The 22,985-nt window shown below is 34.3% G+C and overlaps 3 protein-coding genes across 3 annotated transcripts in view; 1 reads left to right on the top strand and 2 right to left on the bottom strand.

The window, feature by feature from the left end:
- The window catches only part of LOC107594102 (required for meiotic nuclear division protein 1 homolog), a 7,878-nt gene extending 4,835 nt beyond the window's left edge, over positions 1-3,043 (bottom strand). The window contains exons 1-6 of the mRNA XM_016284053.1: positions 2,966-3,043; positions 1,425-1,525; positions 1,212-1,318; positions 1,064-1,128; positions 811-887; positions 596-716 (exon numbers count right to left, since the gene is read on the bottom strand). Of these exons, the coding sequence (XP_016139539.1) occupies positions 596-716; positions 811-887; positions 1,064-1,128; positions 1,212-1,318; positions 1,425-1,525; positions 2,966-3,043 (549 nt within the window). The remainder of the gene's footprint in view (positions 1-595; positions 717-810; positions 888-1,063; positions 1,129-1,211; positions 1,319-1,424; positions 1,526-2,965) is intronic.
- Positions 3,044-3,155: 112 nt separating this feature from the next.
- ccdc170 (coiled-coil domain containing 170) lies at positions 3,156-9,995 on the top strand. Its single transcript, XM_016284077.1, has 10 exons — positions 3,156-3,266; positions 3,344-3,600; positions 3,780-3,924; positions 3,992-4,177; positions 5,279-5,596; positions 5,672-5,851; positions 6,020-6,193; positions 7,844-8,086; positions 8,687-8,902; positions 9,663-9,995. Exons 1-10 carry the CDS (start codon positions 3,156-3,158, stop codon positions 9,960-9,962), a joined length of 2,130 nt encoding a protein of 709 aa, XP_016139563.1. The 3' UTR covers positions 9,963-9,995.
- Positions 9,996-11,689: 1,694 nt separating this feature from the next.
- The window catches only part of LOC107594101 (nesprin-1-like), a gene marked incomplete at its 5' end in the record, with an annotated part of 65,702 nt that continues 54,406 nt past the window's right edge, over positions 11,690-22,985 (bottom strand). Inside the window, 13 exons of the mRNA XM_016284052.1 lie at positions 11,690-12,285; positions 14,496-14,554; positions 15,795-15,887; positions 17,121-17,333; positions 17,419-17,547; positions 17,666-17,866; positions 18,885-19,096; positions 19,314-19,440; positions 19,562-19,704; positions 21,231-21,299; positions 21,445-21,778; positions 22,470-22,661; positions 22,744-22,881. Coding sequence (XP_016139538.1) covers positions 12,036-12,285; positions 14,496-14,554; positions 15,795-15,887; positions 17,121-17,333; positions 17,419-17,547; positions 17,666-17,866; positions 18,885-19,096; positions 19,314-19,440; positions 19,562-19,704; positions 21,231-21,299; positions 21,445-21,778; positions 22,470-22,661; positions 22,744-22,881 — 2,160 coding nt within the window. The remainder of the gene's footprint in view (positions 12,286-14,495; positions 14,555-15,794; positions 15,888-17,120; positions 17,334-17,418; positions 17,548-17,665; positions 17,867-18,884; positions 19,097-19,313; positions 19,441-19,561; positions 19,705-21,230; positions 21,300-21,444; positions 21,779-22,469; positions 22,662-22,743; positions 22,882-22,985) is intronic.

Genomic DNA, 22,985 nt, shown 5'->3' with positions numbered 1-22,985 from the left:
ATGTGGGGGCGTGTTAGAACGAGCCGTTTTAGGTAGGCGTGGTTGACTCTTAACTTTTATAAAGAATATCTCTTTGGATTTGAGACTTTAGTCTTTGCAACTTTACAGATCTTCTTTATGCACCAAGAGCTTGTAACACTCCAAAGAGAAAGGAAAAATTGAAATCGCATCATATGACCCCTTTAACTTCAAACCGTTGCTTCTGGCTAAAATACTTAATTATGGGTTATGGACTGGTATATTATGGCCAGAAGTGACGGTTTAAAGTTAAAACACCTTAATGATGGATTTATATCTTACAAAGCAGCTTTTCAATTCACAAGATGTTAATTGATGGACTGGAGTGGTGTGGATTACTTGTAGATTATTGTGATGTTTTTATCAGCTGTTTGGACTCTCATTCTGACGGCACCCATTCACTTCAGAGCATCCATTGGTGAGCAAGTGATGGAATGTTACATTTTTCCAAATCTGTTCTGATGAAGAAACAAACTCATCTCCATCTTGGATGTACATTTCCAGTCAATTTGAATTATTGGATGAACTATTCCTTTAAAACAGATGCAAAGAAATCTTTGCAAGTACTTTCACTAACCTTAACTCTTCTGTTAATATTGAGGAACTGACAGGTCTTGTCATAGAGCTGCTCGAGATCTTCTCTGTCCCAGTAGAAATCAGGTGTGATCAGTAAGTCAGAGCTGAGGTTTATGCAGTGCCTGTAAAAGTTTAAAAAGACTGTGAGAATTAAACAGAGCGGCAGGTTATCTCATGCAAAATAAACCAAATAAAGTGATACAAAATCAACCTGACCTGAGGGAAAAGAGTTCCCCTATCTTCTGCATAACTTCAGCCCTAGACAGTTTCACTCTCTGTCCAGACTTCAGCATCTGTTAAAAAGGTTTATGAATATAATTACAACATTTCAAACAGAAGTATATTTGCAGTTCCAGAAAAAACAGAACAGCTGTTCACATCTGTGCTTTTTAATATACAGAACAATTTTAACTAGCAAAAAGCAACAAATGCTGGTATTACCTATGAAAGAGTACATAAGTGGATCTACCTCAGGAATTGACTGGATGGACTCAACAAAGTTGTCAAGAGAGACCTCCCATATTGCCAGTTTTACTGAAATCATGCAAGTTTAAAGCAGCGTCATCAATGTTTCTACAATTTATGAATGCTTAATAAAAATGCAAACATTACCCCACCTGACAGAGATAAAGCATTGGAAAATGCAAACTTCTCCAGAACAACCTGATCATAATCCATCTCTCCATTAAACAAGAAAATTCCACGATGGAGCTTTGAATTACCCCTAAACCAACAAATAAATAAAATATGGAAAAAATATTTCAACTTTCAGTAGGCATTATATGATTTGAATATATGTTGCATTAAGAAATGAAGGACTTGTTACTCACTCTCCTACTGTATAAGTGATCTCTTCATTTTCCCAGTGGACCAGAGCGACTTCATAGGGTTGAATTTCATGCTGTTCCAATATCCTCATCACTGTCTTTATCTGAGAATAAACATGAGTTTAACGGAGTATACACATGCATATAAACACACACACCTATATATATATATACAGTGGGGCAAAAAAGTATTTAGTCAGCCACCAATTGTGCAAGTTCTCCCACTTAAAAAGATGAGAGAGGCCTGTAATTTTCATCATAGGTATACCTCAACTATGAGAGACAAAATGAGAAAAAAAAATCCAGAAAATCACATTGTAGGATTTTTAAAGAATTAATTGGTAAATTCCTCGGTAAAATAAGTATTTGGTCACCTACAAACAAGCAAGATTTCTGGCTCTCACAGACCTGTAACTTCTTCTTTAAGAGGCTCCTCTGTCCTCCACTCGTTGCCTGTATTAATGGCATCTGTTTGAACTCGTTATCAGTATAAAAGACACCTGTCCACAACCTCAAACAGTCACACTCCAAACTCCACTATGGCCAAGACCAAAGAGCTGTCAAAGGACACCAGAAACAAAATTGTAGATATATATATATATATATATATATATATATATATATATATATATATATATAATAGAAAAAATTTAAATAAAAAATTAAACCCTTCTAAATCCTGTTAAACAGATCTACTTTTTTTAAAGAATGTCATTAAAGCATTATATATTTGATAAAGATTCAAGCCATTCTTCAACAAAGTTTTAAGTGTAATATTTTCTATCCCTATTTCTTTAAATGCTCTTTCATTATCATGAGCAGAACAACGTAATAGTGCATGCTCTACTGTTTCTGGTAATCCACACAGACTACAGTTCCCAGACTCATGCTTTTTTATGAATTTTATTTTGAACCTATTGTTTTATTTGGTAAATGGCGTGTAAAACACATGTAAATTTAAGTTTGTTACGTTTGTTCTCTTAAATATGTTAAGAGATAAACTATTTTATCTATCTACCTTTGTACATTGTGCCAGCTTATAGAGTGATGCATTCTTATTATTTTTTCTTCACAAAGACAATTGTTGCCTTTAATTGCTGTACTGTGTGTGTACTGCTACAGCCATAAATCATTTGATTTGTGTCAGGATCAATAAAATGCGAAAACATCCACAGGACCTGTCAACAAGGACTAATTTAATCAGTCAACTAATCCAATTGTGATTTATGTCTTATGCCACTTTCAGTATATCTTTTATGATCATCTATGCACGTTCATTCATAACCAAATTGCATTGCATTTTATTACTATAAATATTTATATTCATTGTGCCTAGCTAAATATGTTCAAATAACATATTGCTAACATACCCATTAAGTTATTCAAAATGTCCACTTTTTTAAATGTTTGATCAACTTTTCAGAACATTCTAAAACATGTAGTTACATTTTTAAAAAGCCTGAAGTATTTAGGATATAAAAAAAAAAGTTAAATGAATGATGTATAAAGTTTTTGCGCTAACATTTTGAGAACATTATTAAAACCAGACCCAGAAACCCTTTGAACGGATGTTCTGATGTTATTGGAAGAATGTTCGTTTGAACTTTGAAGAACCTTGCCATTAGCCACAGTTCTGAGAACGTTCCCTGTTAGCTGTGAATGACTGTTTCTGTTGCTATGGATACATCAGGTTCTATCTGTCAGCATTCAGGTTTGACTGACAGCGGCTTGGCGATGGAGGAGTCTGTAATCCAGCAGCACCTCACACACTATAAGCAGGCCACTGAGACGGCGCGTGAGGAGCTGGCCGTCCTGCAGACCAAATACAACAAACTCCAATCACAGGTTCCTATATTCACTGGTCAGTTGTGGTGTTGGGAATGCACATTCTCTACGTGAAATAACTTATTTCCTTTTAACAGCTCTTGGAAAGCCAATCCAAAGTTGCATCTCAGGAAGAGACTATGAAGAACTTAAAGGATGCTGCAGATCGGCATAAAGAGAAAGAGGCGAGTCAGGAGTCTCTCATCAGCTCGCTCAGAGAACGCAACTACAGCACAGAGCAAGAGATGCTCTCCATCACCTCCTCCAAAAGCTTCATGGACATGAGAATACAGACACTTACAAAAGAGAATGAGGAGATCAAGGGGAAAATAATGGAACTTGATATCAAGTCAAAGTGAGCATTTACTTTGGACACAACTAGAATATATAGAATATATACATAAGAAAGTATAAATTGTTCAAATGTAATTTAAATGTGGAATATAACCCTAACACTACATATACATGTATAAATTGTGCATATGTTGATGTATAATTAACACGTCTATTTCTTCTATCATCACATATTTGCAGACAGTATTTTGCAGAGTGCAACAAGGCAAAACAGGAAGCCGCTGAGACCCAGAGAAGATCTGATGAGTTTATATCGGCTTTAGCAAACAAAGTCTCTGTAAATGTGGCAGGAAAGGCAGATCCTATGGATTATATCATATCCGTGGTGAGTGTGTTCACATATGCTTTCAACCCATATTCTTCTGATCTCTAACATGTCTCTCTATGATAAGGTGGACGCCTGCTTGAAGGACAGAGAGCACCTGAAGAACTGCATTTGTGCTTTAGAGGAGAGTGTGAAGTTGTACGAGGTGGAGTGTAAAGCCAGCAGAGAAACAGTCAAGAGACTGGCGACTGATGTAGAACATGAACAGTCGCTCTCAGCCTCCAGAGTGAATGAGCTGAACTCTAGCAGACAGGTATCTTACAGATCAATAATGCAATTAAACAACACTTTAGAAATCAACAAGCAACAAGTATCGTATAGGGTAAAACCTGTGCAGAACATGCCTGGGTTATATTTCACTTCAAAACCAGAAGAAATCAATATATTTTGCATAAAGGAAAAAAAGCTTCTTTTTATTTCCTGTAAAGCAAAATCATAAATAACACAGCCCTGCATAAGCATTCTGATGATTTACAAAGAAAGGCCTAATAATAATTTGATGATGCTGAGTTCAAAAATATTAATAAGAACGTTCCATTGTGTATAGTTTTTACTCAAAATAAGAATGATTTTTCAATGTATATATATTTGTATCAGCTTTAATGCACTTCATCAAAATAAAAGCAGTCAAATGTCAAAAGTTTAGTTTGTAATGACAAAAAAGTATACCGTATATTTCCAAATGTAAATTAATTATTGCAGATTTCCCAATTTATGCCCAATTTTGTCAATCGGAAGTAAAATAAAAAATAGTGCAGAAATGGAAAATAATTGTTACAGATTTACAAATTGAGTTAAAAAAAACTGTACTGTAAAAATAGTGCCGTTTTCAAATGTCTAGTTTTGAAATGTTTATGTTTCATTAAAAACTTAATTAAAAACGAACAACTGCACAATTTCAATGAATTTGAATTTGAAAGGTTTAATCAAAATGTAAACGCTTGAATTTTATTATATATTTTTTAATATTCTTATATTTTTTAATTTTATTATTATATATAAAACATACCTTTGAATGTAAAAACAAAATGAGAAAGTATCATTCAGAATCATTCATACTTGTGAAAATGGGCAGAGGACTGAACAAATACTGTAGTTGTCACCCGACTTGTGGCAGTTTTTCTGATGATTCTGGGATAATACAAGACTTCTTCACCTTACAAATGGTTATCAAAAGCAAAAATGCTACGAAATGCATCATATTTTGTGAGAAAGTGTGACGTGCTTGAGCAAAACAGCCACTATTTTTTGGAAACAGCAGCCCAAAATTTGTAAGAAACAAGTACTGGATTTCATTCAGCAAATATGATGAATAGTGGTGTAACAAATCAGCAATATACTGTATTTTTGTCAGGAATTGGATATAATCTCCCTAAAGAAACTAAGTTTGGAGAGAGAGAGCCAGAGCCTTAAAACCTCCCTGCAGGAGTCTGAACTGGCGCTGGTGTCCGCACAGCAGCGCTGCCGCCACTATGAGAATCTCTCTCAAGATCTGCAAAATAAACTCCACAGCTGCCAGAGTGAAGCTCAGGCGTCTCACAGCCACCATGAGGCCTTCATGAAGAATGTGGAAGCTCTGCTGGATGATCAGTCTCTTCCCGTTCAACACACAGAAAGTGACATATTGAAGGCACTTACGGCCCTTTGCAGCAGAGAGAAAGGTGCACAAAAGGTAACGTTTGCATCTCGTATTTTTATAGCGTAGATTACGTTCTTACTCAACTAATGTGCTTTCTGTGTGCTCTAGTCTCAGGTGGAGATGGAGGGCAGGCTGGCGGAGGTGGAAGAGCAGTTGTCCAGCCACAAACGGCATCAGAGCAGTTCAGAACGGAGAGAACAGGAGCTGCTGGACAGAATCAAGAGTCTGGAGGACGAGCTGCTGACGGCTGGAGTCTGGAAAGATGGAATGAACCAGGACAAACGGCATGTGAGGAAGTGGATTTATACTGCCAAAACCTGTTACTGTATAAAACTATTCACATTGTCGAACTTTTCTGGCCACTGTGTATCATTTGGAATTAGAACATGATTCAAATGTATCATAAATGTCCTAAAATGACCCCTCAGTAATGTCATTGGCCTTCTCTCTCTGTAGTACCTGCGGTTTGTGGAGCAGCTCTCAGAGAAGCTGAAAGTGGATCGTGTCGCTGCAGATCTGGGATTTGATATGAGACTCGAGGCCATTCTTACACGAGCTGAACAGCTGAGCAGACAGGAAGGGACGGCTTTACTGGAGATCAAGACACAAATCTACAGCCTTCAGAGAAAGGTGCTGACATGTCAAATAATGAACTTTAACTATTATTTAGTTCAATGTTTTGGTGCATAACCTTTCCAAATGTACAATAATTGTCACAGATTTACAAATGAATGCCCAATTTTATCATAATTTATCTTTAAAAATGTTTCAACAATAGTCAAATAGTGCAGAAGTGAAAAATAATTATTACAGTTTTACAAACGAATGCCCACTTTTGTCAGATTTTATATATTAAAATATTTTAATGTTTTATTAAAAATGTAAAAAATAAGTGGATTTATACTGCCAAAACCTGTTACTGTATAAAACTATTCACATTGTCGAACTTTTCTGGCCACTGTGTATCATTTGGAATTAGAACATGATTCAAATGTATCATAAATGTCCTAAAATGACCCCTCAGTAATGTCATTGGCCTTCTCTCTCTGTAGTACCTGCGGTTTGTGGAGCAGCTCTCAGAGAAGCTGAAAGTGGATCGTGTCGCTGCAGATCTGGGATTTGATATGAGACTCGAGGCCATTCTTACACGAGCTGAACAGCTGAGCAGACAGGAAGGGACGGCTTTACTGGAGATCAAGACACAAATCTACAGCCTTCAGAGAAAGGTGCTGACATGTCAAATAATGAACTTTAACTATTATTTAGTTCAATGTTTTGGTGCATAACCTTTCCAAATGTACAATAATTGTCACAGATTTACAAATGAATGCCCAATTTGATCATAATTTATCTTTAAAAATGTTTCAACAATAGTCAAATAGTGCAGAAGTGAAAAATAATTAATTACAGTTTTACAAACGAATGCCCACTTTTGTCAGATTTTATATATAAAAATATTTTAATGTTTTATTAAAAATGTAAAATAAAAGAAGTTCAGAAATTCAAACTAATTGTTACAGATTTACAAATGAATGCACAATTTAATCAGATTTTACACATTTCTTTTGACAAATTTCAGATTTATTATTTTTATTCATATTACAGATTTTACAAATTTCTTGAATTTTACTGACAAAATATTTTAATGCAAATTTACAGAAAATAGTAAAAATAGTAAAATAAAAATAGTGCAGAAATGTAAAATAATTGTTACAGATTTACAAATTAATGGCCAATTTTGTCAGATTTAAAACAAAATTTCCAGAATTTATCTTAAAAATGTTTTTAAAATTGTGCAGAAATGTAAAATAATTGTTACAGATTTACAAATTAACGGCCAATTCTGTCCGATTTTTAATACATATTTCCAGGATTTATTTTAAAAATGTTTTTCAAAAATGGCAAAATAAAAATGAAAAAGTGCAGTTTTTAAATCGAGTTTTGTAATGTTAATAATTGATTTAAAAACATAATTTAAAACGAACTAAACAAACACATTTAATTTAATTTTAAACAACTAAACGATTAATCAAAAACAAAAATTCTTCAAATGTATTAGATATTTATATTTTCTTGTACTTTTCATTTATTTATTATACTTCTAATTTATTTGAAATGTATTCAATGTAAAACCAGTGTAAAAATACAACAACAACAAAAAATCAATATAAAATCAAAATGAAAATCTTAAATATAAACCATACAACAATCCTAGCCATCAAACCACGATTACATTACATTATTTGATTAGCTGGTTATCATTTCCATCAATGGCTGCAGCTTAAAGAACACAAGGAGCGTTCAGAAAGTAAAGAGCTTCACCTGGAGCTGCTGAGGAGGAAGATGGTCCAGCTGGAGGAGGAGAAGAGGAGCCGCTCAGCTCTGGCGGTGGAGAAAGATGATGCTGCTCTGGCCTGTAAGAAGCTCCAGAAGCGTGTGGATCGACTGCAGGCGGAGCTGAGCACCTTACGCTTCTCCAACACCGAGCTGAAAGCCCAGCTGTCCCATACCAATGAGCTCAAGGTACAGGGACGAGGCCTGGCCCACAGACCCTCACCAAACAGAGTAATTTCAGCATAAAATACCAAAACAAAGACCATTTTTAAATTTAAAAACACAAATGTGACTCTAAATATATACCATTTTTACTGTATATGGTTCTTGAGTTGACAATAAGGTTCTATGGATAATAAAATAGATTTTTTAGATCAGTGTTTTGGTTTCTGGATCCTTTAAGGCATATAGATGATTTGTGTAGCTTGTAGAGCATCCAATTAGCAACAATAAGGTCATGAACTGGAGTCCCAGGGAACATCCATACTGGTAAAATATAGTGAATACAATGCAAGTTGCTTTGGATTAAAGCACCTGCCAAATGCATGAACGTAAATGGTCCTAATATCGACCCTTTATGTTTAGTGTTGCAATAAAAGATTGAGTTTGACATTTTGATTAAGAATTACAAGGTGACTTGTAAATGACTTGTTCACAATAAGATCAATAACATGCATTTAGAAAATAGGGTTAATTTTTATTTCATGCCTTCTTTAATAGTGCTGCTTCACATGTAGAGTGTGGCGATGCTTGTAAATGCTTAGTTTCTGCTGTCTTTGGTGCAACAAGATCAAAGTGATGGAACAAAACCAAACCATAGAAGAGCAGAGTAAGAATCTGGGAAAGCTTGAGGAGAACAAGGTAAAGACTCAGAAGAAACTGACCGTCATCAAGTCAGAGCTGAAAAACCAGGAGCTCAGAGCCAGAGATGAGATTCAACAAGCCCAGAGACTGCTGGACACTCAGTCTAGCGCCATAGCAGATCTCACTCACACTGAGAAACAGGTACAGAAGTGACGTAAGACTACATATCTGCACATACACTACCTTTCAAAAGTTTGGAGTCCGTTAGATTTTTTAATGTTTTTGAAAGAAGTCTCTTCTGCTCACCAAGGCTACATTTATTTGATCAAAAAATACAACAAATACAGTAATACTGTGAAATATTATTACAATTTAAGATAACTGTTTTCCATGTTAATATATTTTAAAATAGAATTTATTTCTGTGATACAAAGCTGTATTTTCAGCATCATCACTCTAGTCTTCAGTGTCACATGATCCTTCAGAAATCATTCCAATATGCCGATATGTATATATATATATATATATATATATATATATATATATATATATATATATATATATATATATATATATATATATATATATATATATATATATATATATATATATATATATATATATATATATATATATATATATATATATATATATATATATATATATATATATATATATATATATATATATATATATATATATATATATATATATATATATATATATATATATATATATATATATATATATATATATATATATATATATATATATATATATATATATATATATATATATATATATATATATATATATATATATATATATATATATATATATATATATATATATATATATATATATATATATATATATATATATATATATATATATATATATATACATAAACAGGAAATGGATTACCTTTATTAATAGTAACCAGTATGCTCCTACATTGCAGTTGCTGGACTTCTACACGGTGGTGTCTCAGATGTTAGGCGTTGACTGCACAGGCTGCGTCCCAAACTATGAAGTTCTCAGAAGGCTGGAGGTTCTGCTCCAGTCACGTCACTGTCACTGTCCTGCTCATCTTCACCAGCATCACACGCCTCAGATCTGGGAATCTCCAGTTTCCTCCATAAACATCGCTCATTCTCATGAGTTTAAAGCCCAGGCTCTGCCAGCTCCCTCCAGCACAACCTCTGACAGCCCAGCGGCCCACGGAGATAATATAATAGCATCGAATGATAGTTTGAAGTGACTGTAAGGTTTTGTTTGTTTTTTGTTAACCTTGAAATACAAGTTTAAAAATCATTCTGATCGTACGCTGACTTCTGATAAGGCGAATGGCCTTGTTTCTTTCCCGCGTGCTCCCTCAAAACGTCAAAAATATACAGTTGTTTTAATGTTCAACCCATTCCCAGTTGAACAGACAATATTTTGTGGTTTGGATGCTGGTTTCCCCACCAGGCTTCTTAACTAGCTTAACCAGCACCATATCATCCCTTACCAAAAAGTAGTATACTTCAAGTTAATTTTATTAAGTATACTTAAGTAAAGTTCGGTAAAGAACTAGTTTAGTAGTTTTATACTACAAGTATTTCGACATTACATCAACTTTACACAGTTTTGATGCTGTTTTATGTCTGATGATCGTGTTAGATTACATGTGGAAGCATCTGTTATTTCGGTTTCTTCTTCACTTGTGTTTTTTGGAAATTCTGTACAGAAGATGTGTACAAGCGCCCCATACAGTATAACAATGAGAACGCGGATTCTAGGAAGTAAAGTATAGCTCAAATATATTTAGACTTTTTCTAAGTAGGCTATAAGTCAAGTATACTTAAATGTCATTTTAAGTATATTTCTGAGAAGTACATAAAGCCCATTTCTGAGAAGAACATAAAAAGTAGACTAAAAGTATACTTCCCTATTTTTTAGTTTAAAAGAAGTAGACTAATAGCACACTTGAATAAACTTCTTTTTCGTAAGGGATTGGTCAAACAGCAAAAAGTATTTCCTGTGTAAACCAGGATTTAGCTGCTTTCTGTAACTAAGATTCTGTAGATGCATCATTCTGGGAACAAAAAGCACCTTCTACTATTGATAGTAATTCAAAAGTAACCATGTAAAATAATCAAATTTAAAAATGCATGCAACAAATTTAAAAATGGCAAGTATTTCATTAACTATTAGTAGATATTTAGCATGTTTGTTGTGATGAACGAGACTCCTCCCAGTTTAAACTGGGTTAATGGAATTATTACCCAGCTAAAAAAAACATGTTCTAAGGACGTTTTGCTTGAATGTTGCCATTAAGTTATAGAAATGTTGTTTCTGAATTTTCTAAGAACATTCAAAACATCTAGTTAAATTTGACCATTAGTGAAAACATTAAGAACGTTCCATTTCATAATTTTTCAAACATGGGAAGTTACTTCTGAATGTTCTCTGTAGAAAAACAATGCATAAAAACATTTTCAGAATGTTATTAAAGACCAGATCATTTTAAATGAACATAACCGAGAGAGAACATAGCCAAGTTCTGAGAGGGTTCCCTGTAAATATTACCAGCAAATCATTTCAGTGTTTAAGCAGTGAATGCGTCAAAAAAACTGGTAAGAAAATAATTATGATTCACAATTAAACCAATTATGGTCATTTAGTCTTTAATTGTAGTGAAAAATACTAATCAGCAGGTTATGTGTTTATCATAGGTGTATTTTCATTGCGAAGGGTTTTTAGGCCTCAGCAAACTGTACATACATAAATATCCTTTTCTTTGATATCAGTGGTTTACATACAGTAAAGTATATTCATGACACAGTTAACTTGAATATTACAGCAGGTTAGATAAGATCAAAAATTAAAAATATACAATGACAAATCCAATTAAATCAATGATCGTTTTAAAGGATGACCACATGCCAAAAATACATATTAAAAATAATTGCAATATAGAGTTCATAAATGGTTTTATCTTCTCTGTTTTACAAGTTATTCATTTGATACAAGCAATCCAACACCTTTCAGTTTCTTTCCCAATAAACCTGATCTGTCCATGATTAAAAAAGGCCTATAGACCTGATTAACTCTCAGTGTTGAGTTAATATCCTACGCTCTAGTTTCCTCCTTCCTATCAAACATGGAAGAACATCAGTAGCACTAACAACAGCAGTTTTCAGTGCAACAGGCTTCGTTCTAACATCTACACGAGACTCAGTGACATACTGTAGAATTAGCAGCTCTATTTGCTGTACAAGGACACAATAATGGCTGCCAAATTTAGAGGGAAACCCGATGCTGAGCTGCCGTTTTGACTTCAAAGTGAAGCTCATATAGGCGGAGGCCCGTTGATGTAGCTGAGCATTGGGTGGAAGGAGCGGGCGAAGTTGTTGAGTTGGGCACAGCTGTAGTCGTCCTCAGACGTAGGCACAAGACAGGCCACCACCACCACCAGCAGCAGGATGATCTGCAGGGGCAGCGCGGCCCAGAGGACACGCTTCAGGAAGGTTTTGCACCAGGATGGAGGTTCTTCCTCGTCAGAATGGGAGGAACCGGATCCAGCGGCGTTGCGAGACCTGCTACACATGAGACGGCATAAAGAGGTGGAAACATTCAGATGCGCAACTAGGTGAATGAAAGAAATTACACGGGTTATCTAGCTATTTCTAAAACTGTAGCTAAGGAAATGGGTTTTGTAGATTCACAAAAGACTTCTAGAGTTTCTCTCTACACTTTTAAAATGAAAGGTTCACTGGATACTGGGCATTGATGGTTCCATGAAGAAAGGTTCCGTATTGTTGAAAAAGATTCTTTGTGGAACCAAAAATGGTTCTTCTATTGCATTGCTATGGGAATCCCATTTTGGAATCTTTATTTTTAAGAGTGTAAATAGGCATTCATGTTTATTGGATGGAATGATTTCTCTATGCATATTTCTTGTACATATTTATCTCTGTCTAACTCTGTCATATGAGATTTGGGAACACATTAGCTGCCAAAGCTTGACACAGATAGCGTTAGTTTAAAGTCTTCAGTAGCATTTTTTGCACTTCAGTTTTTGTTTTTCATAAACATGCCTTTTTTGTTAAAGCGCTGTTAAACAGAGAGCATGCTAAGAGGAAAAAGTGCAGCTTAACAGTTTTCAGTTTAAGGCAAATGAGTTTTGGCACTGGGGGTGCTGTTGCCTAATGGTTAAAAGTATGCTGGAAAAACTCAAATGCTGTATGTTCGAACCCAACAAGATGCAGTTCATTAACGATCACCATTGTGCTCTTAAGAAAGATACTTACACCTTGGTTACACCAGACAAACTGACTGGAATAATAAGTCTACTTCACTACACTGCTTCAGACACAAATGACGACATCCTAATGATTTAATCTGGCTTCCTTGAATCAATAATCAGTAGAAAGTGACACATACAGTCATTAGTTACTCATGTTTACTGCAGTTTAATACTGTATAGATCTTCTTCTAAGAAAAATCTCCAAAATATAAAACAATATTATTTCGCCCTCCATCATTCTGTGCATCTCTCTTTTTTGCATCCTTCTCTTTTTCTTGTCTATATTATTTTGAATATTGTACTGAGTTGAATATTTATCCATGTTATATAAATAATTCTTCTGCAGTGATCTTAAAATAATTATTTTAACAATTATTTTGTAATAAAAATCTTAAAGGGATAGTTCACCTCAAAATGAAAATTCTGACATCATTTACTCACCCTCATGTCATATACTAAAATATAGCAAATTAATCAACCTATAATAAAAAAAACATTTTATAATAACAATGTTTAATTCTATTGTGAATATGCATCTTTAAAGGGGACATAGCAGGATTACATCTAATATTAATGGGACAACAGACTTGTAATAAACAATCTTAATTACAAACAATTTTTTCAAAATAAAAAAAAATTAATTATCTTGTATTAAAAAAATATATATTATTAAACAATTATTTTATAATAAATAAACTTCTTGTAATTTCACCATGACCCACTACAAAACAACTATTTGTGAAATATATATATATATATATATATATATATATATATATATATATATATATATATATATATTTATTAAGCTTAACAATTATCTTATATAAAAAAATAAATATTATTTCGCTTAATTATTTTATATAAAAAAAAAATCTTGGAATATCACTATGATCCACTACAAAAAAATTTATGAATAACCATCTTTAATGCTGACATATCATGGTAAACCAGATTTTGTAGAGTCCTGACATTGAGTGTTTCTCTAGAATGTCATCAAACTGCACGGATGGCAGATTGGAGGAGGGAGAAGACGATTGATTAGTCGGTGAAAGAGCAGATGTGACACACCAGAGAGAGAAAAAGAGAAACTGTTGCCAAGATTGTTCATTGCAGACGCTTGCTGAATAGACAAGAAAAATGAACAGCTCAGCAGCAAGCAGCCTAGCACATCCATATTTACAGCCAAAAAAAATATAGAAAACAAGCACGTTTTTGGTCTCGTGCATGAGCTCCTCCCTTAGTAGTGTCTATCTCAGCTCCCTAACCTGAGCAGTGTCTAGAATCACAGAAGATGATGGAAGTCATCAGCATGAGCCTGTAGGTTGCTAATATTTCTGCATGCATGACATGCTTCATCTCTGGGCCACTGCAAGCACTGTGCAACCACTGCACTGTCCACTTAGGGGTCAACCCAGAGCCTTTAGTGCTAGGGGTCTACGCTCAGGTCATGGGTTGAGTTCCATTATCTTCCAAGTGTTCTAGAAACCAGGAGAAAGGTACCTGTGAAGTGGACTGCTCACACAGGCTCCGGGCTGTGACAGACTACTTTTGCCCCATGGCTGTTTGCAATGAACAGGGGGGTAAAAGAAAGAAAGAATGTTTCAGTCCAGGCAAATAAAGACAAAGCTACTGATGAAAGAACCACCAAAAAAGAGAAAAAAAGAACCAACTAAATCAAATGAGGGGGTGACAGCACCTCTATGGAGACAAAGAAACTGGTTCTTCATGACACACTTCTCAGAAAAAAACACCTTGCAACAAGGGATCCTTTAATATTTAAAAGCTTTTAAAGGGCTCAGAGCAAGGTTTAAGCTCATTTCAGACATTTCTTCTGTTTTCTGAGAGTGAATCTCAAAATCTAACAAGAACATGTAATAGGTCATATTTTACCCAGGACGTTGATTATTACATAAAGGCCATAATACAGGAAAATCTTATTATATGTGCATTATAATGAAAAAAAGTAGCATGAGCTTTAAAATTAATTAATGTAATATATATATATATATATATATATATATATATATATTATTAAATATTACAAACAAAAATTAAGTAGAATGACAAGCTTAAAAATGATCATTTGAATTATACTAATTAAAAAATATACATCACAGTGATTGTTGATTAATGCATTATTGTGTTATTGTAATGAGAATCTGATGAGAATTCTTAAAAATATATAAAAACAAAATTACAACTTTGAAATAAAATAAAATATCTGGATGCATTATGGTAATAATTTGAGAGGAAAATGTGCTTTAATGTCATTATAATGTTTAAAATCATTATAAAAAAAGGCTTAATTTTCTACATACTAAATATAATTTCACATTTTATTATTTTAATTTTGAGGTTAAATATGACCTGGACATGTTTTTTTTTTTTTTTTTTTTCATAGAACCAGTATTCCTTGATGACTACAGTGTGGGAATCTAGAATAAACATGAATATGGGAAAATGAGTGGAGGAACAAACCAAGCCAGAATTTAGGGGTGTGATACGGGTGTGACTAGTTGTTTAAAGGATGTAAAACGCACTTGGATCAATCAATAGGATGTAGAAACACAACAGGGACGAATCACATCTCCAGTTCTGATCTGGCTCTTGCATTAGAGGAGAGCATGCTGGGAAGGTCCTGACTTTTGGAGGAACTCTGAGCAAGTATACTAATAAGGTGTCAAGTGTGTTTTTGGAGGCCAAGTTCCAGGGACATTCAAGTGTCAAACTATCGGCTCATCGTGACAAGCAAACACTGATCTCTGAAGGGCCCAACAGAACGTGAGGGTGATGTGTTACCGATCGCTGGCGACTGGGAGTGCTGCGTCCAGACACGGGGCTCAGGGAACCGGAAGTGTCCAACTCATCAGCAGACGACCAAGATGACAAGTCCTACAGAGATTGTGTGTGATGAGGAGGGTTGGAGAACGAGAGTGTGACAAAACATAAAATAAGACAACAAACCGGGATTAAGTTTAGGACTGCACATCAGGGTTATTATAGATAACTAAAACTTAAACTAAAACCATAAAAAAAACATGTGTGAACATGATGTTACTGTAGTTCCAGACTAAATGTGAATGTGCATTAATTCATCCCACTCGCAAAAAACAGACTTCGTATTCATCAAAATGAATTAAAACAGTGAAATGCAAACTCAGAATATGACGCAAACCTGCAATAATTAAATATGTTAAATAACACAAATGTATCTAATCCCATTTTATTAACCAGTATCTTTGCTGCTGACCTTTGATGATCCAGTTCAACCATACTAATAAGCAAAAATGACTTTAGAGAAACTAACAATTGTGCTTTGTTTTTTTATTGCTGAAGAGTGTTTCTTCTCCTGCGTTCTACTGTACAGACGTGATTTTACTTTTGCTTCAGCCTGAGGTTTATTCATTACACTTTTTGGTGTGAACGTGCTTTTACATTTGCTATAAATAGAACTTCTTATATTAAAAACAATCAAGCCTTGCTCATATTTAAAAAGTAACGTGAAAGTAACGCAAAAGTAATGTAACACAATATTGTAATGCATTACTTTTAAAAGTAACTTTCCCCAACACTGACAACAACATTAATAAAACTTCAACTAAAATAAAATGTAAACAGAAAATATCAAATAAAAACTATAAATAAAAACGAAAAAAGAGTGTCGCAATGATTCTAAAATAACACTGCTGCACATCAAATACTCATTTAGAAAAGTGTTTTTTAACCTTTTTGACTTAAAGGCTTCTATCACAATATTTGAATGATGTAATATATAATATAATATCAGAAGAACTATAATATGTAATCACAATTCATTTCAAGCTTAAAGAATGGTATTTTCTACAATAAAAGCCAAATAAATTTAGGGGAAATAAGAATGTTTATATTTTTTGATCCCATTTTTTTAAAATTAAGTTTGTTTTAATATATTAATAATAATAATAATAACAATATTATTTATATCAATAATGATAAATGACATTTTTTTTTAAGTCATCCTGTGGCCTATCCTCCCACTGATTTAGAAATGTTTCATTTAATTCATTCATTTCCAGGCACTAATACTATTTTAGTAAACTCTGGGCATCAGTGTTTTGGTGACACTGTTGGTGATCAGCAACTCACCTGCTGACTGCTGCTGATGTCCAGGGTCTTCTGCAGCTCTCTGATGTCTCTCGTCACCTCCTTCAGCAACAGCTTGAGACGGTTCCCGATCACATGCACCTTCTCTTTGGCTTCCAGACAGTCACTGCCCTCCGAGTGGACCAGCAGCTGAAGAGACATGTCCTGCAGGGACGCCACCTTCAACTGCGTGTCCAGCAACTCCCGGCGGATTTGCTGCGGAACAATCAATATTTAATCAACATTAGCCATGCAAGTTGTAACCCTAATGCTGTACAAACAGAAAAGAGAAATCAGTTACCAGAAGTGTTTTGTGATGCTCCTGTAGGGTATCGCTGTCCTGAGTGTGGTCAATCGGGACGATCTCATTCCTCCTGCGATCGATGTTCTCCAGCCACAGAAGGAGACCGTGACTCATCTCATGGAAGTCCTGAAGATAAGGAAAAGATCTGAGATTTTAACTCTTAAACATTCATGAAAGCAGAATTTATGAATGTGTATCTTCTGATAGCAGCTTCAGTATCAGTTGTTGGTAAGGTGTTTCTTGCCTGGCACTGCATGAGCACGTGCTGGAGCGCGTTCCTCCACTCGTCCAGAGAGCTGCTGAGACGCTCCCAGCGGTTATTCATCTCCTTCAGCCGTCGCTGCAAGTCTCGCGCCTCCTCGCTGTCCGACTGCACAAACTCAGCGCTGCAGAGGTTAATGGACAGCACGATGGCCTTACGCTTATCCAGAGCCTTCTGCAGCTCCTGCGTGGAGTCACAGGTCAACAGAGAAAAGCGTCAATGCCAAAATACAATAATAAAAGAGCTGGAAAACCAATTAACACTAAAACAAAGAAAACGCTAACCCTTACAAACGATAACAGTGCTTCAAAGAATATCATGGCATTAGTGTTATTTTAGTATTATTTATATACTATATAAATTTTATTTACATTTTATTTTTATATTTTCAAGTTTCGTTTTTTTATTATTATTTTAAGTTTAATCTAATACTTATATTTAATTTCAGCTTTATTTCAATGACTGAAAATTAGTTTTAGTAGTTTTAGACAGTTTTGTAAGAAAACGCTAACCCTTACAAACAATAGCAGCGGTTCAAAGAATAACATTGCATTACTGTTAGTACTATTTACATACGATTACAGTATTTATTTATTAACATTTTTAATTAGCTTCTATTTTATATTTTCAGTTTTCATTTTAGGTTTTAGTAATCTTATGTGTTTGTGCAATTATTATTAGTTTATATACAGTGGTGTGAAAAAGTGTTGGCATATATATATTTCTACATAGCTTTAATTAATATTTATTTCTATTTAGTTTTAGTAAGTTTAGTACTTCAGCTTATTCAATTTAGTCAGATGCCAACGTAAAAGTCTTTTAATTTTAGGTTTTTCATGTAATATTTTCATGTAAATTATTGACAATTATTTTTAATAGTTTTAGTTTAATTTAAGTTTCTTAAGTTTATGTTGGATAACCAACAAACAAGAAAACAGAAGATTTTATTTAAGTTTGTTATTTCATTGTTTTTTTTAATTATATAATATATATAATTACAATTTAATATTTCTAAACAATTTTTTTCAGTTTTATTTTGAGTAATTCTAGTTTAAGTAATTTAATTTGAATTAAGTTAATTTTAATTTCAACTTAATTTTTCATTTTATATTTTATTTTATTTCAGCTTTATTTCAGCAATTACCGTTACCGTTTTAAAATAATAGTTGTAGTTATCAATAACAGCGCTGGCGTGTCTGACCTTGAGTTTCTTGATGCGTAGCTCGATGGTCTGTATGTCCGTGCTGAGGTCCAGTCCCCGCTGCTGCTCCAGCTCTTCTTCTGCCTGGTCCAGCCAACTGCAGATGCTGTTCAGGTCTGAGTTGAACTGCTGCCACTGCTGCATGTTCTGCTTCATGCGCATCTCTTTACTGAGAGCCTGAGCCTGCAGCAGCTCCCAGCGCTCGATCACACCTGCGTAACACAGATGACAAGCTCTTCATGAGGTTACCCTGTATAGTAACTTCAGTTAATAAAAATAACAAACATTATAACATCAAATCATCAGACAAAAGGAAATCAAAATTCTTAATAAATATTCCTATATTATTCAATGCATGCTAATCTAAAGAAAAGTGTTTTTCTTATACAAAATATAACTTGATAATAAGTATATGATATGGTTTTATACCTGAAGTTTGGGACTCTGAGCTGTTGGGGTTGACGAAACCTGATACCTTGTCGTCCTCTTCTTTCAGCTCAAATCCCACTCGCTTTACTGCATCTATACTGCCACGACATTCTTCAAGAAGACGCATCTGGGAGAATTTAATATAGCAAACAAGTGTTTAAATTCATTTAGCAAATGCTTTCTTATTCAAACCACATTTTCACTACAGCGACAATTCCCTAATATAGTCCTGTAGGACTTTCACTCACATAACCCATGTAGGTGGCGTCCAGCTCAGGGCCGGTGGGAGTCCGGCTGCGTATGATGTTCTCTGTCTGCTGCAGATGAAAGCAGCTGGTGTTGAGAGCTTTATCCAGTTGTCTGATGTGAGTCTCCAGTGATCCAGCATCACCTGTGGAGGAACATCAGAACAGTAATTAATGGAGGAACAACAGGAAGTTGCTCTGAACTGCGTTTGGAACAGCACAGTGGAGCCGTGTTCTCTTTCTCAGGCCTGATGCAGTGCATGATCAAGAGATGCCTTTCTCATTAGTCAAACACACTAGGTGCTTCTAATCAAATGTCATTAGTCAAAGCAGTTTATAATCAGAGTTGCAATTGTAAAAATGTTTGTTCGCTTTTATTTATCCAGGCAATTCAATTAGGAATTATTTTCTAACTTGCAAGACAATTTGGCATAGTATAATGGCTGATATTTGGCATTTTAAGATTGTCACTTGTGTTAGTTCTGAAATCAGATTTTTTTTTTTTTTTTTTTTACATATTTTAATGCCAGTTAAACACATTTTCCCAAAGAATCATCATTAGTTTAACAGAATATTTCCATTTTCATTACTGTGATGCAAAAAACATTATTTAAATAGTGTGTTTTTAAACATACACAAAATGCTAATTTAAACCAGTGTTGGTATTGTTATCTAAAACTATCAAAAAAAAATGTTGTTAATAAAAATATTGAAATAAAATAAAATAGTAATATTAGATGAAAAGCTTAAACTTAAAAAACTTTTAAAAATCTAAAACATGTTGCATTGACAACTAACTGAAATAAGTTGAAAGTATTAAAATTACAAAAATAATAAAATGACAAAAACACATAAAATGACTACAGCTTAAATTATTAGAATGAAAACTGATAATAAAAAAGATTCTAGTTCAGAATATTAATAAATACTATAATACTAATAGTATAAATAATAATAAAATAACAGATAAAATCCTTATATTACTAGATCTTTTACTGTAATACAGCAAAAAAACAAAACAAAAAAAAAACCCTGTACTACAGCAACGTGAATCTAATCATAAAAAATATTCATATGTTTAACAGTAATGAGAATTTTGGGGAAGAAATGCTCTATAATTTAAAAATGCAAAACATTTAAATTGGTCCAAAAATAGGCTTCATTTTCGTCATGTAAAATATGTTGGTATAATATGTATAATTTGATCTTGATATGTGAAATTCTCCCTTTAGACCCTTGTTACCTCTAGATATTGGCACAGTTAAAAAAAAATTGTTGACCACTAGTATTTCATTGTTGAACCACTTGATTTAAAAGGATTTGATTTTTTGTAATGTAATGATATATTTACAATTTTCTCTGATTGCAAAATACTGTGAGTAATGCTGTTGATTTGGCAAATCCAAAAGCATTAGAAACCAAGAACAAACACCAGAGTGAACTCAGTGGCCATCAACCTGTGACACTACATGCAAACACTGGAGAACTGATTATTATAGTTAACACACTGTGTGAAGCAACACAAATCAAAAGAGAAGGGTTAGGAAATACAGCCGATGGTCGCAGCACGCGGCTCTGTGCTTTGATTCGGTTTGTGAGTAGAAACTAAAGATCACTATCTCAGGCAACAGACTAGTGAGTGAGTCTCAGATTTCAGACCGCTGATGCCTACCAGCGCTGGACCTCAGAGTATGCTCAGTAAGTTTGAGATATGCCTCAGGACTCTCTGGAATCACTACATCTGAAAGAAACATATACACGCATACAATACAAACATGTTTGAATGTGGAACCACACTAAACCACCAGTTTCAGGCCTTCATTGGTTTCATTTATACCCCCTTATTCTCTCTCATTTGTTTATAGGACTAAAGATCCTTTACTGACCTGAAAGGGCGGACGCTGAGCTCTGCAGGTATCCATCTTCTCCCTGATCTCCTGGTTCAGAGGACAAGGCTCTGCTGGTGCTCTCCAGACCCCGGCTCAGGTCGTAATCGTGGTCCCACTCCAGAGGGATGGAGTCCACGCTGGCTGGAGTGTCTCGGCCCGAGCGTTCGGCCCGTAGAGGAACGGCCAGCGACGCAGAGCGACTGGAGGAGGGCAGAGGGGACAGAAAACCATCGCCCAGACGCTCACTCCACGGAAAGCTGGACACGTCAGCAGGCTCGTCCAGATCAAACTCACGGTCCGAGTACGAGACGTCATGTTCGTCGTCTGTGAGCTGGACAAAGAAGTTACGAATTCTCAGTGGTTTTTGGGATCGAAACCTTGACTAAATTAATTAAAGTGGATGAAATAAAATGGCAAAAAAAAGGCTAAACAAAATATATGCATATAAAATGACTGACAATGAATGAATGAATGAATAAAAAGTAAACAAATAAAAAAATGGTACATATAAATATGAAAATAAAATGAAATGAATGAATGAATGAAGTAAACATAAATAAAATGTAAATGTAAATAAAAATGGTATATATAAATATTAAAATAAAATAAAAAATAAAGAGAATGAAGGAATGAATAAAGAAAGAGAAAGAAAGAAAGAAAGAGAGAAAGAAAGTAAACATAAATAAAAGGTAAATATAAATACAAATAGTATATATTAATAAATATTAAAATAAAATAATGAATGAATGAATGAATTAATAAATAAATAATGTAAACATACACAAAGGTAAATATAAATAAAAAGATACATATAAACAAATATGAAAAAATAAAATAACTATGTGTTAATGAATAATTAATAAATATATAAATAAAGGTAGTCATAAATAAAAAGGTACATATAAATAAATGAACGAACGAATAAGGTACATATAAATAAGTCTAAAAATCAAAAAATTTGAAAAAGAATGCAATAGAACTCCAGTGTCAGTCAGAAAAAGCATCTGCTGTATTTAAAGTACCGGTAATCGTATAAGTTTCTTGTAGTAGCGCTCCACACGTCCAAACACTTCCTGGCAGTAACGCTGCAGTTCTTCAAGCTCTTCCTCAATCACAGCAGCATCTATCGGCTCACTCTTTTCCAGAAGAGCTTCACCCTGCTGGAATATGTGGTCAATCTTGGCAGTGTTCAGAGTGATCTCCTGCTGGAACGCCTGGACGCAGAAGAGAACCTCCATCAGAGAATGACACAGGAGATATGGAGAACACATGCAGTGATAAAGGCCAGAGATGTACCCTCAGCTGTTTGATTTTGGCCTGGACGTCACACTCGGAGAAATGCTCAATGTTGGTTAACTGCAGGTCCATCTCTGTCAGCCAGACCAGGATACAGTCTCGTGCCGTCTCAAACTCCTCCCTCTGACTTATAAAGTGCTGCAGTGGACAGAAAAATGTTTCAAAAATCAGATTCAAAGTAAAAGCCCACTTGCATTTATCTAATTAATAATAATAAAATAATTTATACATACATATATATA

Source organism: Sinocyclocheilus grahami, unplaced genomic scaffold (genome assembly GCF_001515645.1).
Source record: "Sinocyclocheilus grahami isolate Dianchi unplaced genomic scaffold, SAMN03320097.WGS_v1.1 scaffold179.1, whole genome shotgun sequence".
NCBI lineage: Eukaryota > Metazoa > Chordata > Actinopteri > Cypriniformes > Cyprinidae > Sinocyclocheilus > Sinocyclocheilus grahami.
This window is presented reverse-complemented; position numbering and strand designations above follow the sequence as displayed.

Excerpts from the sequence above, each read along its gene's own strand:
- ccdc170 (XM_016284077.1), top strand. The coding sequence starts at position 3,156 with ATGGAGGAGTCTGTAATCCAGCAGCACCTCACACACTATAAGCAGGCC. Across the intron at positions 4,178-5,278 it reads AGCTGAACTCTAGCAGACAG|GAATTGGATATAATCTCCCT; the intron begins GTATCTTACAGA and ends TATTTTTGTCAG. Across the intron at positions 8,903-9,662 it reads TCACTCACACTGAGAAACAG|TTGCTGGACTTCTACACGGT; the intron begins GTACAGAAGTGA and ends CCTACATTGCAG.